The 15,897-nt window shown below is 37.1% G+C and overlaps 1 protein-coding gene across 2 annotated transcripts in view; it reads left to right on the top strand.

Moving 5' to 3' along the window:
- The window catches only part of PAWR (pro-apoptotic WT1 regulator), a 69,207-nt gene that overhangs the window by 23,129 nt on the left and 30,181 nt on the right, over positions 1–15,897 (top strand). For both annotated transcript variants that reach the window (XM_072923108.1, XM_002194573.6), the window contains exon 3: positions 11,742–11,870. In XM_072923108.1, coding sequence (XP_072779209.1) covers positions 11,742–11,870 — 129 coding nt within the window. The remainder of the gene's footprint in view (positions 1–11,741; positions 11,871–15,897) is intronic.

Here is a 15,897-nt window from a genome sequence, read left to right as displayed (position 1 = left end):
GTTGTGGGACCTCAGCCCTTGCCCATTATTTTGTTAAATTTCTTAGGAATCTTGGGGGAGGGAGAAGTCTTGTTTTCTTGGCTGGACAAAGCAGTTGCAGGGGGACATGAAAATAAAAAAATAGGCAGTAGAAGTAAAATCAAAGCAATGCAGAGTTATTTCAGTGTTGAAATAAAGTTTGGCTCAACTTTAGGGTGAAGGTTCAGTTCTGATTGTATCTGGAGTAGCTTCCTTTCTTTAAATTGTCTAGTGCCCTCACACAGTTAGTCATAGATATGCAAAGAAACTTCGTGTTTCCACATTATTTTAATATTGTTTGTGAGACTTTAGGATTCCTTGCTCTTCCAGATCTACAGCTAAGAATCATGTGGCAGGGAAGGGAAAGAGTTTTAAATACTTACTGAACTGAAAACTGTATATATAAAGCCTTCTGCTAATTTTTGTTTTGTTTAGTGCAGGTGTTAAAAGGTTAATAGCTACCCTATCACATGTATTGTATCAAGAGATTCTTTTCTAACGTAAAGCAATGTGAATTTCCATTTAAGGAAGAATGTCTGCAGGAGCCAGTGGTATTTACTAACTGCGCCTGTAAAAACATTCCTTTTCACCCTCAGATGCTCACTCAGCCTTCTGTTTTCCAAGCGACGTTATTACAGGCTTTAGCTTGTAGTCTGAGAAATGTTTTAATAACATGAACAGCAGAATCTTCATTCCTGACTCCTCCTCAGATACTACTTTACTTGCTTTCCCCTGGTTTGGATTGGACTAAAAGTTCAGCAGTAGCTGGGGGCGGGTGGGTTTATTTTGTTGTTTTTGCATATGTGTCCTCCTGTTAACAATGTGAAGATCCCTACTGGAATATCAGTTTATATCTGAAAGGGGTTTTTTGTCATTAAGATTCTTTAAATTAAGGGAAAAAAGTCTGATCTGATTTTAACTATCATTTAGTTGTGATATGAGACAAATTGAATGGAATCCCATTTCCAGTGTTATCAACTCATGTGAATTCCTCTCCTTGTCCTCTTTGGTCAAAGTGACAGGCTGTTGGGCTGGACACAGCAATAGCTCAGGGCTGCTCCATGGTAACGGAATGAATGCTTCTACCCTGTGGTACCTACAGGCTGCATGTAATTGTTTACCTTTCTTTCACTGAGGAATGGCAAAGCTTGAATTACCTCGTGTTTACCACAGTTTGGTCTACAGAAAACAACACATGTGAACAGTTACCATGGTAAACATGATGCATGTTAATTTTGCATCAGTCTTAACCTTAATCTCACACTTTCATTACACTCAGTAGAAGAGGGGGAAGAGGTGTAGTTGTTCAGTTCTGTGCCTCAGCAAAGGAGAGCCTTGCCAGTGCCTTGGGTCTGGAACACAGTGCAAATCCATGTCACCTTGTAGCAAAGTTTCCCAGTCACCAGAAATGGGCAGATTTCTGAGAATTTCAGAAAAGAGGACTTTGCCCAATATTCCTATTTTGAAACTGAGAAATGTATGGTGCAGTTGATGTTACAAATCAAGGTAATAAATGCTTTATAAGCTGCGTTCTTAATGATTTGCTTGAGCTGTCTGGTCTCGGGCTCTTTGATTGAACTGTTGTCTATGTCTAGATGGGGTGACATACAAATAACTGATTGCTGAAGACCTGGCCAAGGCTTACACTATATTGTACGCAAGTAACCCTATAGCTAAAAAAACCCCATAACTTCATCAGTCACTCAACAATTAAAATAACAGTAATGGAAAATTGCCTTTTTTGTAGAAATGCTGTGCTTGTGAATGTAAGCTTTTATTTATCCATCATTTTATGCTTTATTTATTCATGCTTTGTTCTGGTTTGATTTCCTGTAGAAATAGCATTGCTCTCTTATGGAATGAGTTACAGTAGTGTAAGGTTCCAGTGAGTGAAGTTGTTTTGAACCAGCTGTGTGATGTGACTCATTCCTCCCATTATGATCCTATACTATGATATCCTCACACCTGAATGGATTTGGGTTTGTGTCTATGCATGTTGTTCTCTGTTCTGAGGTCATCATATTAAAATGCTACTTTTGTACTAAGTTACTTGAACTTCTGGTACTGTTTAGTGTGCACATGAAATACTCTTTAGTGGCAAATTCTTGTCTGTTTGCATGTTCCCACCCTAAGGTCCTAGTTTTTTTTACCTACTGGAAGTAGAGAGTGCCCAGCTCTGTCTTAGACCTGGTAGTCAAAATACGAAAATTTTGGATGCATGTTGCAAGGAAAATTAGGCAGCCCGCTCTGACAGTGACAGAAAGACCACAAAAAACAAGTACCTTGTGTAGGTTTGCTTCTCAGACCAGTTGACACAGATGTGTCCTTTGCTTGCTTGCTTATTTTTGCTGCTGTAATATCTGTTTACTTGAGTAGCTCCCTCTCACCAGGCATCAGCTACATGTTCTTTCTGTGAGCCTTTCCCACAGCTCTTTCTGTCTCCCACGCTTTTTCCTTCTCACTCCCAAGTCAATGCCATAGTTCCCTTAGTTCCTCACAGAGCTTTTGAATGGGAAGAGTCAAACACCTGCTGAGCTGGCTCAGGGCTGCATACAGTGCTGACTGCTTAGGTGGAAGGGTAACTGCCTGTTTTGTCTAGTCCTTGAATTACTGGGGCAACTAATCTGCATATTTCACTTGTAGCAAACTTCAGTTAGCCCCCTCACACTTGTGCAACTTTCATGTCTTAAATAATCTATTACTAAGTATTAATTATTTTCTGGAACACAAAATGCACATACACACCAACAGTAGTGACTTCAGAAGGATACGGGTACAAAAGAGCTGGGATTTCTGAGTGCAGTTTCCATAAGAAGCAAGGTAACAAAGGACTCTTAGGCTGTTAGCATGTGAGATTGCACTATGAGAACATGAACTGAATTTCAATCAAGGTCTTTGGACATTGATATATTTATTAAAAAAGTGTTGACAATGCTCCCAAGAAAGAGTACTTCCCTACAAGTACACAGCTAAAGAGTGATTTTGGAAGTCTAGGTTGGGAAACAGCTTCACAGAATTGTCACTAGGATTAATTTGTAGGTATAAGGTGTTCTTCCAGGAGGTAGTTAAAATATTGACTTGAGCAACAACTTCAAACTTTTTTTATTGTACTTGGTTATATCTGTCCTATGGAGGCTTCAGTACCACAGATGTACTTTTTCTGCCTGCACAGTTTTGATCAGTGCTATCTATTCCGGACAACAGCGCTGAGTCCATCGAAAGGGCTTGTTTATTGCCTTGGAAATTGAATTCTACCTTTTTTTTCATCCAGATATGTGCCTATCCTATTTGAACTGCTTTTTCAGTACTACTTTTCCCTTTCTGTCCCATAGCTGAATGTAGAATCCATCTCTGGTTAGTACATTTACTTGTATTAGAACTCAAGCACCTGGAAGAGCAGAAAATCTTATTGATATTTATATTAGTTTTTCTGTAGTTTGAGAAGATCTCACTCCTAAATGAAAAGTGTAGTGCAACTCTCAAAAAAGTATTGTGCCCAAGTTTTCTTTTTCCCTTTGCAATTGGTTCTGGGTCTGTTGTCCTGGCTTGCCTGTGCTCAGTTGGTTTTCATCAGCCTTTTTGCCTTTGTTTAATTTGACCAATCCCACACCCACTGTATGTAAACATTGAATGATATTCAGTGAGTAGAATAAGAAAAATGACAACTAGCCCATTAGGCAAGAGAGCAGAATCCTATGAAGGCACAACATTAAAAAAAATAAATTAAATGCAACTTGATATTCAGACTGTATAAATGGCTACAAACTGCATGCTTTAGGGGATAGGGTAGTTAGAAACACAGTTCCACTGATTAACCTGTTTGGTCTCCTTTTAGAACATTCTTCAAGTACTGTTCTCATCTTTATTTCTCTTCAGAAGCACCATAGATGTACTGGGGGAGAGAACATTCTTCTGTATTATATGGTCCCATTAAAAGGAATAATTATTTTTTGAAAGTAGCAAGCTAATCTTCTCCAAGGTTTTTCTTCTTTCCCTGTTTCTGTGGCTTTAAAGAGAAGGGTGCTCAATCTGTATGGTCTTTTGCTACATTACAGTAAATCTTTCTGTCATTTGGAGCATTGCTTCTTTTTGCTAAGTTTTGTCAGAAATACATGGCAGTGAATGTCAAAGTGGTGGTGGTTACAGACATTTTTACTCCGCTATCTGTTGCTTGAGTGGCTTTTGTTCAGCCATTGTTTATGTGCCCTGTAATACCAGCATCTCCTAAAATCTTACCTTACACAGGATCAAGTTTAATAGAAAAAGTAGTGTAGGTGAACATCAAGCGTGAATGATCACTTGTTTTCTGTGCATTCAGGAAGAGTTCTCTTTTCTGCTCTTGCAGTCTGTGATTGTTGTTTCCTAAGATATGTGGCATGATTCAAACTGATACATATTTCTTTGTGAACAGTGCAAATATTTTAACAGATCTCTCTTTTTTAACCCCTGGCTGAACCAGGCAAACTTTGTTTTACTGAATTTCTTCTGGTCAACCGCTGGTTGGCCATCTTTGTTTCAGAAAGGGTGCATCATTTCAGCATGTTAATTAGGAAGTTAATGCGAGTAGTTTGGTGACTGACTCCACTTCTCTGTGTGTGTGATTTTTTGGACCATTTCTATAACTTTTAGATTCATATGTTCTACACTACTAGTGATTTCTGTGTAGACGATGTAGTTTTTATTAAATCTAAACCAGATATCCACCATCAGCAGAGGAGGGAAAAGACATATTACTATCAAAATAGAAGTAATGAGCAGTGTGCAAAATTTGAATGAGGAGCAGGATGTTTATTTTCACTCTTGGCACACAGATGTGCTACATAAGGATCCTATACTTCTGAAAGTTAGATCATACCAACAGCATTAGGAGGCTTTGACTACTTTTTTCTGATACTCTTTATTTGATGTTGACTCACATTTTCTTTTTAAGAGCATGGAATTGGGACTTCTTCTGGATGAATCATAATTCTGTTCGTATAATAATTTCCCTGTGGAACAGGTGTAAGCAGTTGAATGTCATTGCATAAGGATCCTCAGTCTTTGTTGCTGCTTGATAATTACGTTCTTAGGTGTTGATCAATCAGAAGGGCTCTAAAATGCTAACTATGAGTTCAGCATTAGATAGTTTAGTGCTTAATTCTGATGTTTGCCAATCCATAATTTTTATTATGTCTCTCTCTTTTCTAGAAAGATTTTAATAATAGCTTGTCTTTTGCAAGACAAGTTTTCTTGTATCCCTGGAATTTTACTCTGTGACTTTCTTATCATGTACTAAGTAGTTAAATTAAGCATAACCACCAATCATTCTTGACAAGCCTTGTGATAAAGGATTTTTTGGTGATTAGTTTAAGTTAAACATTTGACTTTTGAACTCATTCTTGTGGTATGTTTGAAAACACTGGTGACCAAGCAGTGTATTTTGATGAATAACAAACTGCAAACATTGCTGCTTTTTGTTATTATAATGAGGGATAATTGACATTCTGGTGTTGATGCAGTTGATGTTTTACATAAAGCTTTAAAGGAATTCAAAATACTGTGTTATTTTCCTCTTAATACAGACAAATATGCTGGGTTTCTTACCCGAAACCTTTCTAAGAGGATTTTGAGACTTTAAATTGTATTTGTTCTGGAATATAATTGAATGTACAAAGTAGGTACTTATAAATTCTTCTTATGGTTGAGAAAAGGATAGAGTTAAAAAAAAATGTAAATGTGACTTATAATCAGGAATGCTGTGAATTTTGTACAGCACGATGTGCATTTCACTGTTCTCTATGTGATGCTTGTCTTTTAGCATTTCTTTGTTGGCAGCATGGTCAAGGATGAGCGAATCCTATGCCTGCAGTCAGCTGTGCTCTGGCCCACCTGCTGGGCACTGACCCATTCTTGTGTAGGGTCTCTTTTGATCTCAGATACCAAAGATTCCTGCCTTTACTACTCTTCTATGTTAAAAATCCATGCTTGTGATTATACTAATGGTTGATATTGGACTGCTCCAGTTACAGATGTAGACTTTTAGAAGTGCACAAAAGTCATGCAGATAAGGTGTTGGAGTTCAGTATCCTTTTCTGGACTCTCTTAATGTGAGAATTGAAGTCTTAAATAAAATCTTCAGCTGGATAATTGATAAAACTGCTTGTATGTTTTAGACAGTTCCTAACATTATCTGTCTTCACCTCTATAGGAATGGTTTTCAACTTGTAAAGAGAAGCACTTCAGTAACTGAAATTAGATAAAAGGCTTGCAGAAAGATGCAATTTTTTCAATTATACTGTCATTCTGATAAAAAGATTTCATTGCTCTAAGCATGTTTTACTCAAATATTTTGTGTGCTGTCTGGACAGTGTAATAAAAATGTGTTACAAATATGATTAAAATGAGTGTTTCAGAGGGGAAAAGTTACATAATCTTAAATCATAGAGGTTTGGGATTTTTGCTTGGTTTTGATGGGAACTGCTGATAGAAACTACTGTGCAAAGAAATAGGAAGATGGTATTTAGTTGATAAAGTTGTGCATGGTAAAGCAAGGAAGCATTTGGTTCTCAGTGTTGCATTAAGAGTGATTATAGAGAAATAATGTCTAAGATAGTTGTCTTTTATTTGCAGTCAGTTTTCCAAGGTTTTCCTTGGTCAGCCAAGGGAAAGATAATGTTGAATTTCAAAATGTATGTTGCAGTAATTAATTGCCTGGATAAGTTTTTTTTCAGAGTTAAAAGCAATTCTTATATCTTGTCTTGTATTTCTACTGTTGAAGCTTTTAGAAAATATTTACATTTAATAGAAACCTTTGTAGTTTTACAATGCCTTGAGGTGATGTTCTGATAGTGCACTTTGAACATTTTCTCAGCATGGGAAATAGTCTTATGGTAAAATAGATTTTTTTTAATTGCCTTTTAAAATTGTTTGTAGTTTTTTCAGGGAAATGGGAAGACGCCTCTCCTACATTACTACCAGGGTTAAGCTAAGAAAGCCCATCGAGATAAGTGATGGTGCTTGTGATGTAGAGTTTCTGTTTATTGCCCAGTATGAAGCTGAACACGAGGTTTTACTGTGAGTACATATGTGCTTGCACATCTTGCTGTACTGGTTAAATATGGTATTATCTCAAGTGCTCATCATTTTCAAAAAGCTGATGTAGCACAACCCTTCCTGGAGTTCTGCGAACTGAATAGTTTGAATGGGCTTGTATCTGGTCCAGGCAAAATCAATTGAGCTTACTAAAACTGCTGAAATGAACCTGACTGACCTTTCATGAAATGAGCAGGGAAGCCCTCAGTTATGTGCTCTAAGGCAGAAGCAGGTTGGTGCATGAAGGGAACAGGGACATTTTGACTCAGCGTGATTTCTTGTGGCGAGAGCAGCTTGTGCATACTCATAAACTGATCTGCACAGGCTAGGAATAATGCTTCTTTCCAAGGAAAAGAGAGCCCTTCTCCAACTTTTGCTTGTTCTTAGCAATGCACAAATATTTATAGGAGGCAAACCAGTGAATCATTAGAAATGTTCTTTATAGAGTATCTCCTTAAACTGGAGGTGGTGGTGGAATGTGGAAACATCTTTGTGGCAGTTTCTTTCCTCAGTCTGATTCTTTTGAAAGCATCTTACTCTGCTTGTATTTTCCATACTAGAGGTTTACAAAAAAATGTTTATACTACAGCTTCAAACATCTACTGAAATCCTAGAGAACCTAAAAAATTTCTGTGGATTCCTTATATTAAGATCAGATGTGGGAATGTCACATTGAATATCTGCTATACAAAACTCAGATGATTTTAATGGAAAATAAGAATCTGAAATGGTATGTGCCTAGTGGCAAAATAAAAAAGCAGAGGAAAGGGAATGGACAGAGAGAATTATATAATGGGTCAGAATTACACCTCAGTGGTTACAAGCCCATTTCTCTGCTGTGCTGACAGAGAAAGTAATTGCTGTACTTATGTCTTATTCAATGATGTGAAACTAGGTTTTACAGTGAAGTGCAGTATTTGAGAGAGCCTGCAACATGAACAAGACAGTAATCCAGCTAATTGAAATGTTTTGTGAGCTGAGGCAGTTTCAGCTGCAGGGCAGTTTGAGAAAACCCAGTTTTTAAAGTGTCTAACAACACTTTAAACATTTTTAATTTTTGGAATAATGATGTATCAACCCTCACCCATAAACTGAAATGTTTTTTTTATTGCTTTCTATTACTCTAAAAATTAGCTAAGAACATAAATGCCAATAATGCTAGCAATAAATAACTGAAGATGAAGTGCATAAGCAGGATATTTTCAATAAGAAAGCTTATTTCATCATGAGTCAAAACAAGTGGATTTAATTTTTAAGGCAAATGGTTATTGAAGCAAAACATAATAACTTACTAAAAGGCAGTAAAAGGTTTAAATTATGTACTTGTTAGTGTGTTGGTTTGTGCTCAGCCTGCATTTTGTAAACATTGTGTGAATTGGTGTGTCTGCATGTTTGGAAGGGGAACATAACCTTTGTGTTTGGGAAACCACAGCCTCTGACAGTGATTATGAATCTGCTGTAGGGCAGGAAGGCATTGGCAGCCCTGGCCAAATGTGCCATGCCAGCCATGGATGGTGACTGTCAACCTGTGCCCATGACTCTTCCACCTCATCTCTTACAAGTAAAATAAAAAACCTGGTGCTTCAGTGGTTCTAACCACTCAAACTTCTGCTGGCTTCAGCTGGTGGGACACTGCTGCAGGGAAGGGAACTGGAGTGGGGAGCAAGTCCCCATAGCCTTTAAAACAGAAGTTCTATGCTCTGAACTACATTTACATAAACTGTTTAACCAACTGTTCCATGTTTGGGAAGGAGGCCTTTAACCTTAGAAGTATGGATTATTTGGGGTGGTTGCATACCTTTCAGTGGTACTGATTTGCAGACTTTGGTGATCTTGGACCTTCCTGAGAAGAAAGGAAAGGGTGGGAATGGACGTTGCTGGCAAATTGCAACTGAAAACGTTTAGTTTAAAATTATGTGGCTAGAACCTTCATACTCTATTTGTATTTTGTTCCTGTTCAAAATTGCTGAAAGAATAGTTAGTAGTAGGTGATCTTATAATAAAAGAGAGAAGAACATTCTTCATGACAGATGTAATTGTATTCAGAGAAAAATACTTCTATGGAGCATTCGTTGTCTTTGGAAATCTTATGAGAAGCATGTATTGGAAGGAGAGAATTTGTGAGGAAAGATACACATACCTACTTAGTTGCTATTAAGACCTTTTTCCTACAATAGTGATATTTGAGCTTAATTTTTCTCCTTAAAGAAGGTTTCCCCTTGCAAATGCAAAGTTGTTTCCATTTTCTGTCATGACAACTTGGAGACTGGAAGACCAATCTGAAAATATTTGTTTTTCTAACACAGTATTGTTCTTCATGTGTGTGACACTGGCTAAAATTTACATGATAACTTCTGTGTGCCTCATACTTTCTGAACAAGCCTGGCTTTCTAAGAGGCAAAGATGACTCCATTTCTTATTGTAGTAGGGCCTTATTTCTTTTTGTTTTACTTCATAATGGATTAATATGATAATGGGATAAATTCGGACCTAAGTTTATGTTACCAAAATTTTTAAGTTTATAAAAGGTAGAGGATGTTGATTTAAAGATTATTTCCTAGAATGTACCATGGCAGTATTTTTTAAATGCTTAGTTATAAGTGGACCTGTAGGGAAGGCTGTGCTCCAGGACAGCTTTGATGAATGGAGACGAGAGATCTCTGAAGGCTGCTCTTAGAATATCAGGTTTATTAGGGATGGTGAAAGGTCTTGCTTGGAGCTACCAGAGGCAGCACGTGGCAAGGCCTGAGGGGATGGGGGAGGGGAGAGACAAGGGGTAGAGATGATGCTCCAGGAGACAGTGGAAGTTCCAAGAGGGTGTCTGGCCACTCAGAGACCCCGTATCAGGGGGCTTCAAGGTGGACTGAAACAAGACTTGGGCCAATGGGGTCGCAGACACCTGATGTTTCAGGGGAGGGTTACAGGTGTGGGATGAACCATACATTTTGGGGGTTGAGATAGAACAGTCCATTTGACTTTTGGAACTAACTGTAGATAAGGGCATTGTCCAGCCAGTAGGGGGGATTGTTTTCATCCTGGCTGTACTATTGTGAATCTTTTGCCAGGCAATTATATTTATCCATCCTTTCCAACATGGACCCTAAAGAATTATGTTAAATATTTGTAATTATTTTATTAGAAAACACTCACTGGAAGTGTTTCTGAATGTGTAGTGATTTAGCATAGTAACCTTCTAAGTATGCCTTTCTTAGTGATAGGAGCAGGTCTGCATGAGTTACACTGAGAAGTTGGTTAGAAGTAGACCAGTGAAATTGCATTAGTGTTGCTGTCATGAGCACTGCTGTGGAGAGTTTAAATGGCTTTTATTCAGGTTCACTTGTGGAAACATATCCCTTTCTGGTTTGCCAGTTTTCTAGCATGTGTATCACCATAGTGTTTGCTTTAGAGGAGTTGGACTTAGTTTTTGATATACTAGTCCTATTTTCAGCTGGCAAATAACACTGGTTTCATTTTTAAAGATACTGTATTCCAACATTCTCATTATATACTTTTGACTAGTTTCATGTCCTTTGTGCAGACTGATATCAGAGATTGTCAGTATCTGAGCCTCAGAATACTGACTTTGTTTTTTCTGCACTAGAAATTTCAGTTTCAATAATTTGATATTCATCTTTGTCCTCTGCTAGTTCTGTTTTCTGTTTCTCAAGGTACTGTACAGTAATCTAGAAGCTTTTTCTGATGTCTTAAACTGGTTATTTCCTTGTGTTTCTGCAACAAGGTTTCACACATCTCTTGTTCTAATGTACTGGCAAAGTGCTGGCAAACAGCTTGTGATGTCATGGTTGGATGGTTTTTTTTTTTAGCTTTATTTTCTCTAAGTTTGTCTTCTCACATAGCTGACTTAGCCCAAAGCTGGTTGAGACCTTGCATTTCTGGCCTGAACATGCCTTTGAGCTTTGAACAGAGGCAGTAATACTGATTATGTATTTTTTATTTACTTGCCTACTTACTTTTAGTGTCTCTGGCCTGACAGCAGTCAGTGCTTTAGAAATGTAATCCTCTCAAAGCAAGTATTTCAGAAAATCTAGTATGAAACATATGAAGAGTCAAAATGTTATATATAAGTGTAAACTGTGAGTAATTAATGACTGTCCAAGTAATTTAAAAATTATGGATTTTCAATGGAAAATTTTCAAAGAAAAAATTAAAACCAAGAGGGCTTAAATTAAAATGAGACTGACACTTCAACCTCAGCAGGTGCCACTATGTCAAAAAAGATCAGCTATTGCTTGAAGAGTACAATGAACTTTTTTTTTTTCTTTTCTAGATTTCTTGAAAACCTCTTATGTGTAAAAGTAATACAATTGCATATGGCATACAGGGTTGTAGAATCATTCCAATGGAAGGCCTTTCAGGTATAATCCAAGCTCCTGCTCACAGCAGTAGTAGCACTGAACTTGCACAGTGTTGTCTAAACCTTTGTCAAACTGGATCTTGTTTTGATTATTTCTTACTTTTGTGATGAAGAAAAAGCGTTAATTGGAAAGAAGAGCATTTAAACATCTGATTGAACTTTGCTGAAATATAAAATTAATATTGAAGATATTCACTGATGAATTTTGTGAAATATGGGAAGCATGTGAAGCAACATACAAAGACTATAACTGATAACCAAATATTTTTTGTTTTAGAGCCTTGATGAGTATGAAGATGATGAAGCAGGGCAGAAGGAACGAAAGAAAGAGGATGCGATTACTCAGCAGAATACGATACAAAATGAGAGTTCCAGTGCAGATACCTCTTGCTCATATTTACTCCAGGTGAGATCTTAACATTGTTCGTTTTGGCATTTTACTCAGATTTAAAACTTGTACTACTTTCTTCTTTGTATATCTTAACGGTAGATTATACCCTATGTGAATAAAACCCTAAAGTTTGGGAGTTGACACATAGCTGAAAACAGAGTATGAAGTTCCATTCCACAATCCTAACACTACTGCGACAAAGGTTCTGACAACAGAATCTTCTGTTTCTGTAGAGGTCTTGAAGGTAATTTTTTTTGATGTTCATCATGGAACTTACTATTTAGTGAGGGGAAGAGAAACTGTGAGATTCAAGTGAAAAATACTGACAGGTTTAGAATATTCAATTTATTGGAGGTAGACTTCTAAATCAGGACACATTTTCCTAATTTATTTAGTTAATTGACTTTTAATTACTGATTCTGGGATTGAAACCAACATGCAAACTCCTAGGGTAAACAGCCATTGCCTCTTTGAAACCTTTTCTCCCTTTTTATTGCTTTCCAATCCCCTGACCACACTCATTCCTGCAGTCTCCTCCCCTTGGCATCAAAACATTGCCAGTTATGCCCAGTACACCCCTCTTTCGTGCTATACTACCTGTGGCAAATATTCTGTCTCTTTCCTGAGTGCTCTAAGTCTCTTTAACCAGTCTTGTTTCTCCTTCTGTTACCTAACAGCATGTACAAACCCTTCTGTACAAACTGAGGCCATCCAGCTCTGCCTGTTGACTCCAACACAGGCAACGGCACATGCAACAGAGAGCAACAAACAGGCAAGCAAACCAAGCACATGGTGCTCATGGGCAGTTTTATAACCATCCATAATTAGAGATGGCATGGCTGGATTGGTGGATCTGGATGTACTTTCCTTCTAAAATTTTGCCCAGTCTTTCATCTGCTCATGGATGCCTATAACGTTAAGAGCCTGGGGCAGAGACATTTACAGCTTAATTACCTGGAATGTCAAGATCAGTCTCCTTTTGTTAAAGTTGCGTCTGTCATTTTCCACGTTTCCATGTGATTTCAGCAAGGTGTACCAGTGGAAGACATGGGGAACAAGTGCTTCCTCTTTATATGACTGAGTGCTGCAGAGAGAGGATGGCTCCTCTCAGCTGCCTGAATTCTATTCTAGGCTGAAGAATTCTGTTTTACTTGGTTGTTCCTTATACAGTGAAGTTATTCAATAACATTCTCTACTTTCCAGTTTGACAGTGTTTTGTTTGGTACCCAAAACCAGAACCCATAAAACATTCAGTACAACATGCAGTCATAGAGTGGTTTAGTGGTGGCGTTTGTTTTGTTCTGTTTCTTTCCTAGTAATTCCGGATACCTGTTTGTCTCCTGAGCACTGAATTTGCTGTTTATGTTGTGTATGCCTAATCTAATTCAACATTTTTCAAGTTATCTGTGAGTGAGAATAACAAGCTCAGAGGTCAATGCCTGTGTAAATTTAGAAACATGTTCACCTTTTGTTTCACTTATGTACACTATACTTATGTACATTAAATTTAATCTCCTGTTTCACCTCCCAGTCACTCCCAATAAAGGAGTCCTGCATATTTTAACAGTTGATCTGTATCTTATCTGTTCTGTATAGCATCTGTGGACGTCTCCTCCACAAACACATTGAAAAGCAGAGGTGCCTGCACAGGTTCCTGTGACACTATTCTGGTCGTTCCGTCCATTGTGAAAGCTGACCATTGGGTCTACCATTATTTCCTGCCTTTTCACCAGTGATTTATTCACAGGACATTTTCTTTTATTCCTCTTAGAATACTTTCTTGAATTACTTTCTTGAGTAGGCTTTGGGCAGTGCCTTTGAAATTGAGTCAATCAAATTTCTGTCCTGGACAAGTTTTCATAACTTAAAAAAAAAGCTGTATTAGATTTGCAAAGTGCAACTATTCTACAAATGCTTTAGTGACTCTTCCACATGGTATCATATTTACTTACTTATTCCTTAATTGTTCTAGACTTATTAGCAGCACTTTATCCTGTATAAATATCAAGTTTAGTCCTCTATAGTTCTGTGTTTGTTTAAGAATCTTCTTGAGGATGTTTGTTACCCTGTGTGGTACTAGGGCAGTTTTAAATGAGAAGTTCCATTTAATCTTAAGTAGTTCAGCTATTAAATTTTTCAGTAATATCAATAGTTTCTTCAAAGCTCAAGGAATAAATAGATGCCTCGTTCTGGTAGGTAACATTTTAAAATTTCTTTTTTTTTTTTCTTTTCACATTCTAACAGTGTTTCTGTTGTAAATAGACCGTTCTCCAGAGGGAGTGCTCTGATATGACACTCTTACCATTCTTTTCCTTGGTGAACATCTACAAAATTATTTCTTCAAAGTAAGTGTCTGCTCTGAGTATGCCTCATATAGCTGGATTTGTTGTCTTTTCAGATTCATCAGGAGCCATTACGCTGAAAAGTTTTAATGCTTTTTTCCAAGTTGTTTGTAAGAGTGTTTCTTACAGTGTTCACTCTGTTTTCACTTCTTCAGCAGATATTCCAAAAGTCTTAATTTTTAGTTTCTCCTCATGGTATTATATAATGCTTTGGCCACATTCCCATGCCCTCTTTTTTTAATCCATATTTTCTATTCTTCTTGACCAGCAATCTCAGTTTTTATTTACCAAACTGTATGTATTAATGTATTAAAGAAGTATAATAAATACTTCTTTCTTGATAGAGCACAGCAGGAATGTCATGTCACCAACAATACAGAAGAGAGTCCCAGGTCTTGGATCTGGCAAAGGCCCAGGGTGGCACATGTACAGAACAGATGGAACCTTAGAAAGTTATAGCTGCTAAGGCTTAATCAGTTTACTACTGGCTCTGTCAATTCGCTTTTTATTAGAAGACTTAGAACTTGCCCATTTTGAACAGAATTTGACAGCAGTGTTATTTCAGCTTTGATGACTTAATTGCCTTTTGATTCTACTCTGTCCAAGACTAATACTCTTTTAAAAAGTAAAGCTTATGTTGTAGTTGTAAGAACTAATTTTAAATTGCCATTGACCAATATATATTTTGCTTCCATGTACTAAGCAGAATCAATACATTTCTGTAATTACACCTATTTCCCCTCATTTGTCCATTCTTACTATCATTTAATGAAATTTGTAAATACATAATGATTGTGAATATGGTGAATAAAATGGCATTGACTTCAAATTTGATGAGGAAATACGTTGCTGAATAACGTTTTATTTCCAGTCCTTAATCTGATTTTTCCTTCCCTTTTAATATTGTCAGATGTTGCGGTTCTCATTTTCTTAGGCAATATGTGCATTTTTTGGAAACTGTATGAATTTAAAGTTCTTGATCCAAAACACAAACATACCAGGTATGTATTTAAGAATAGATCTAAAAATACAGCAGATTTGAGTATTTTCCTAGAAGCAGAGCTATTTGACTGAAATAATCTTCTGAATTATTTTATATTGGCAATATAGAAAATGGTAGGTCTGGCAGTGTTACAAGCACAGAAAAACTGTTGCAATCAAAGAATTTGTTATTTAAATTTAGCAAAAGGTAGTTTGGATAGCCACACCTCACCAGGTGAATCAACATTAAATCTGCTCCCAGACACAGGTGTTATATCCGATTCTGACTTTCTTGCTTGCTTTTCCTCCTGTTCTTAGTAGGACTAAAATCCTATTCAGTTGTTCTGATCTTCTGAGTTACAGTACTGTGGGGTTACTCCAGTGATGCGTATGGGGATGCACATTGAGGGTGATAAGTCATATATCATTGAGCCTAGAACTCTTACAAATGAGATGAAAAATCTGTAATTCTAAGGACAAGCATGGTTAAAACTATTACTTTAAAAGTTACTGAAGTTTCTGCTTCAACTAGAAATCTTTGGTGTCTGCTAATTATAGAAAGCTAGCTCTTGTTTAGCAGAGATGGCAGAATTGAAAATACTGCAAACCCATTTGATAGCAATATATTTCTTGTAGGTGGATAGAAATGATATGTTCAATGTAGCGAGTATGTCTTAATTGAAAATGGTGTTAGTATTTATGTGCTCTACAGAAAGCTT

The sequence above is a fragment of the Taeniopygia guttata genome, chromosome 1A, assembly GCF_048771995.1.
Source record: "Taeniopygia guttata chromosome 1A, bTaeGut7.mat, whole genome shotgun sequence".
Taxonomy (NCBI): domain Eukaryota; kingdom Metazoa; phylum Chordata; class Aves; order Passeriformes; family Estrildidae; genus Taeniopygia; species Taeniopygia guttata.
The sequence above is the reverse complement of the archived record's forward strand: the minus strand, read 5'-3'. Positions and strand labels throughout refer to the sequence as shown.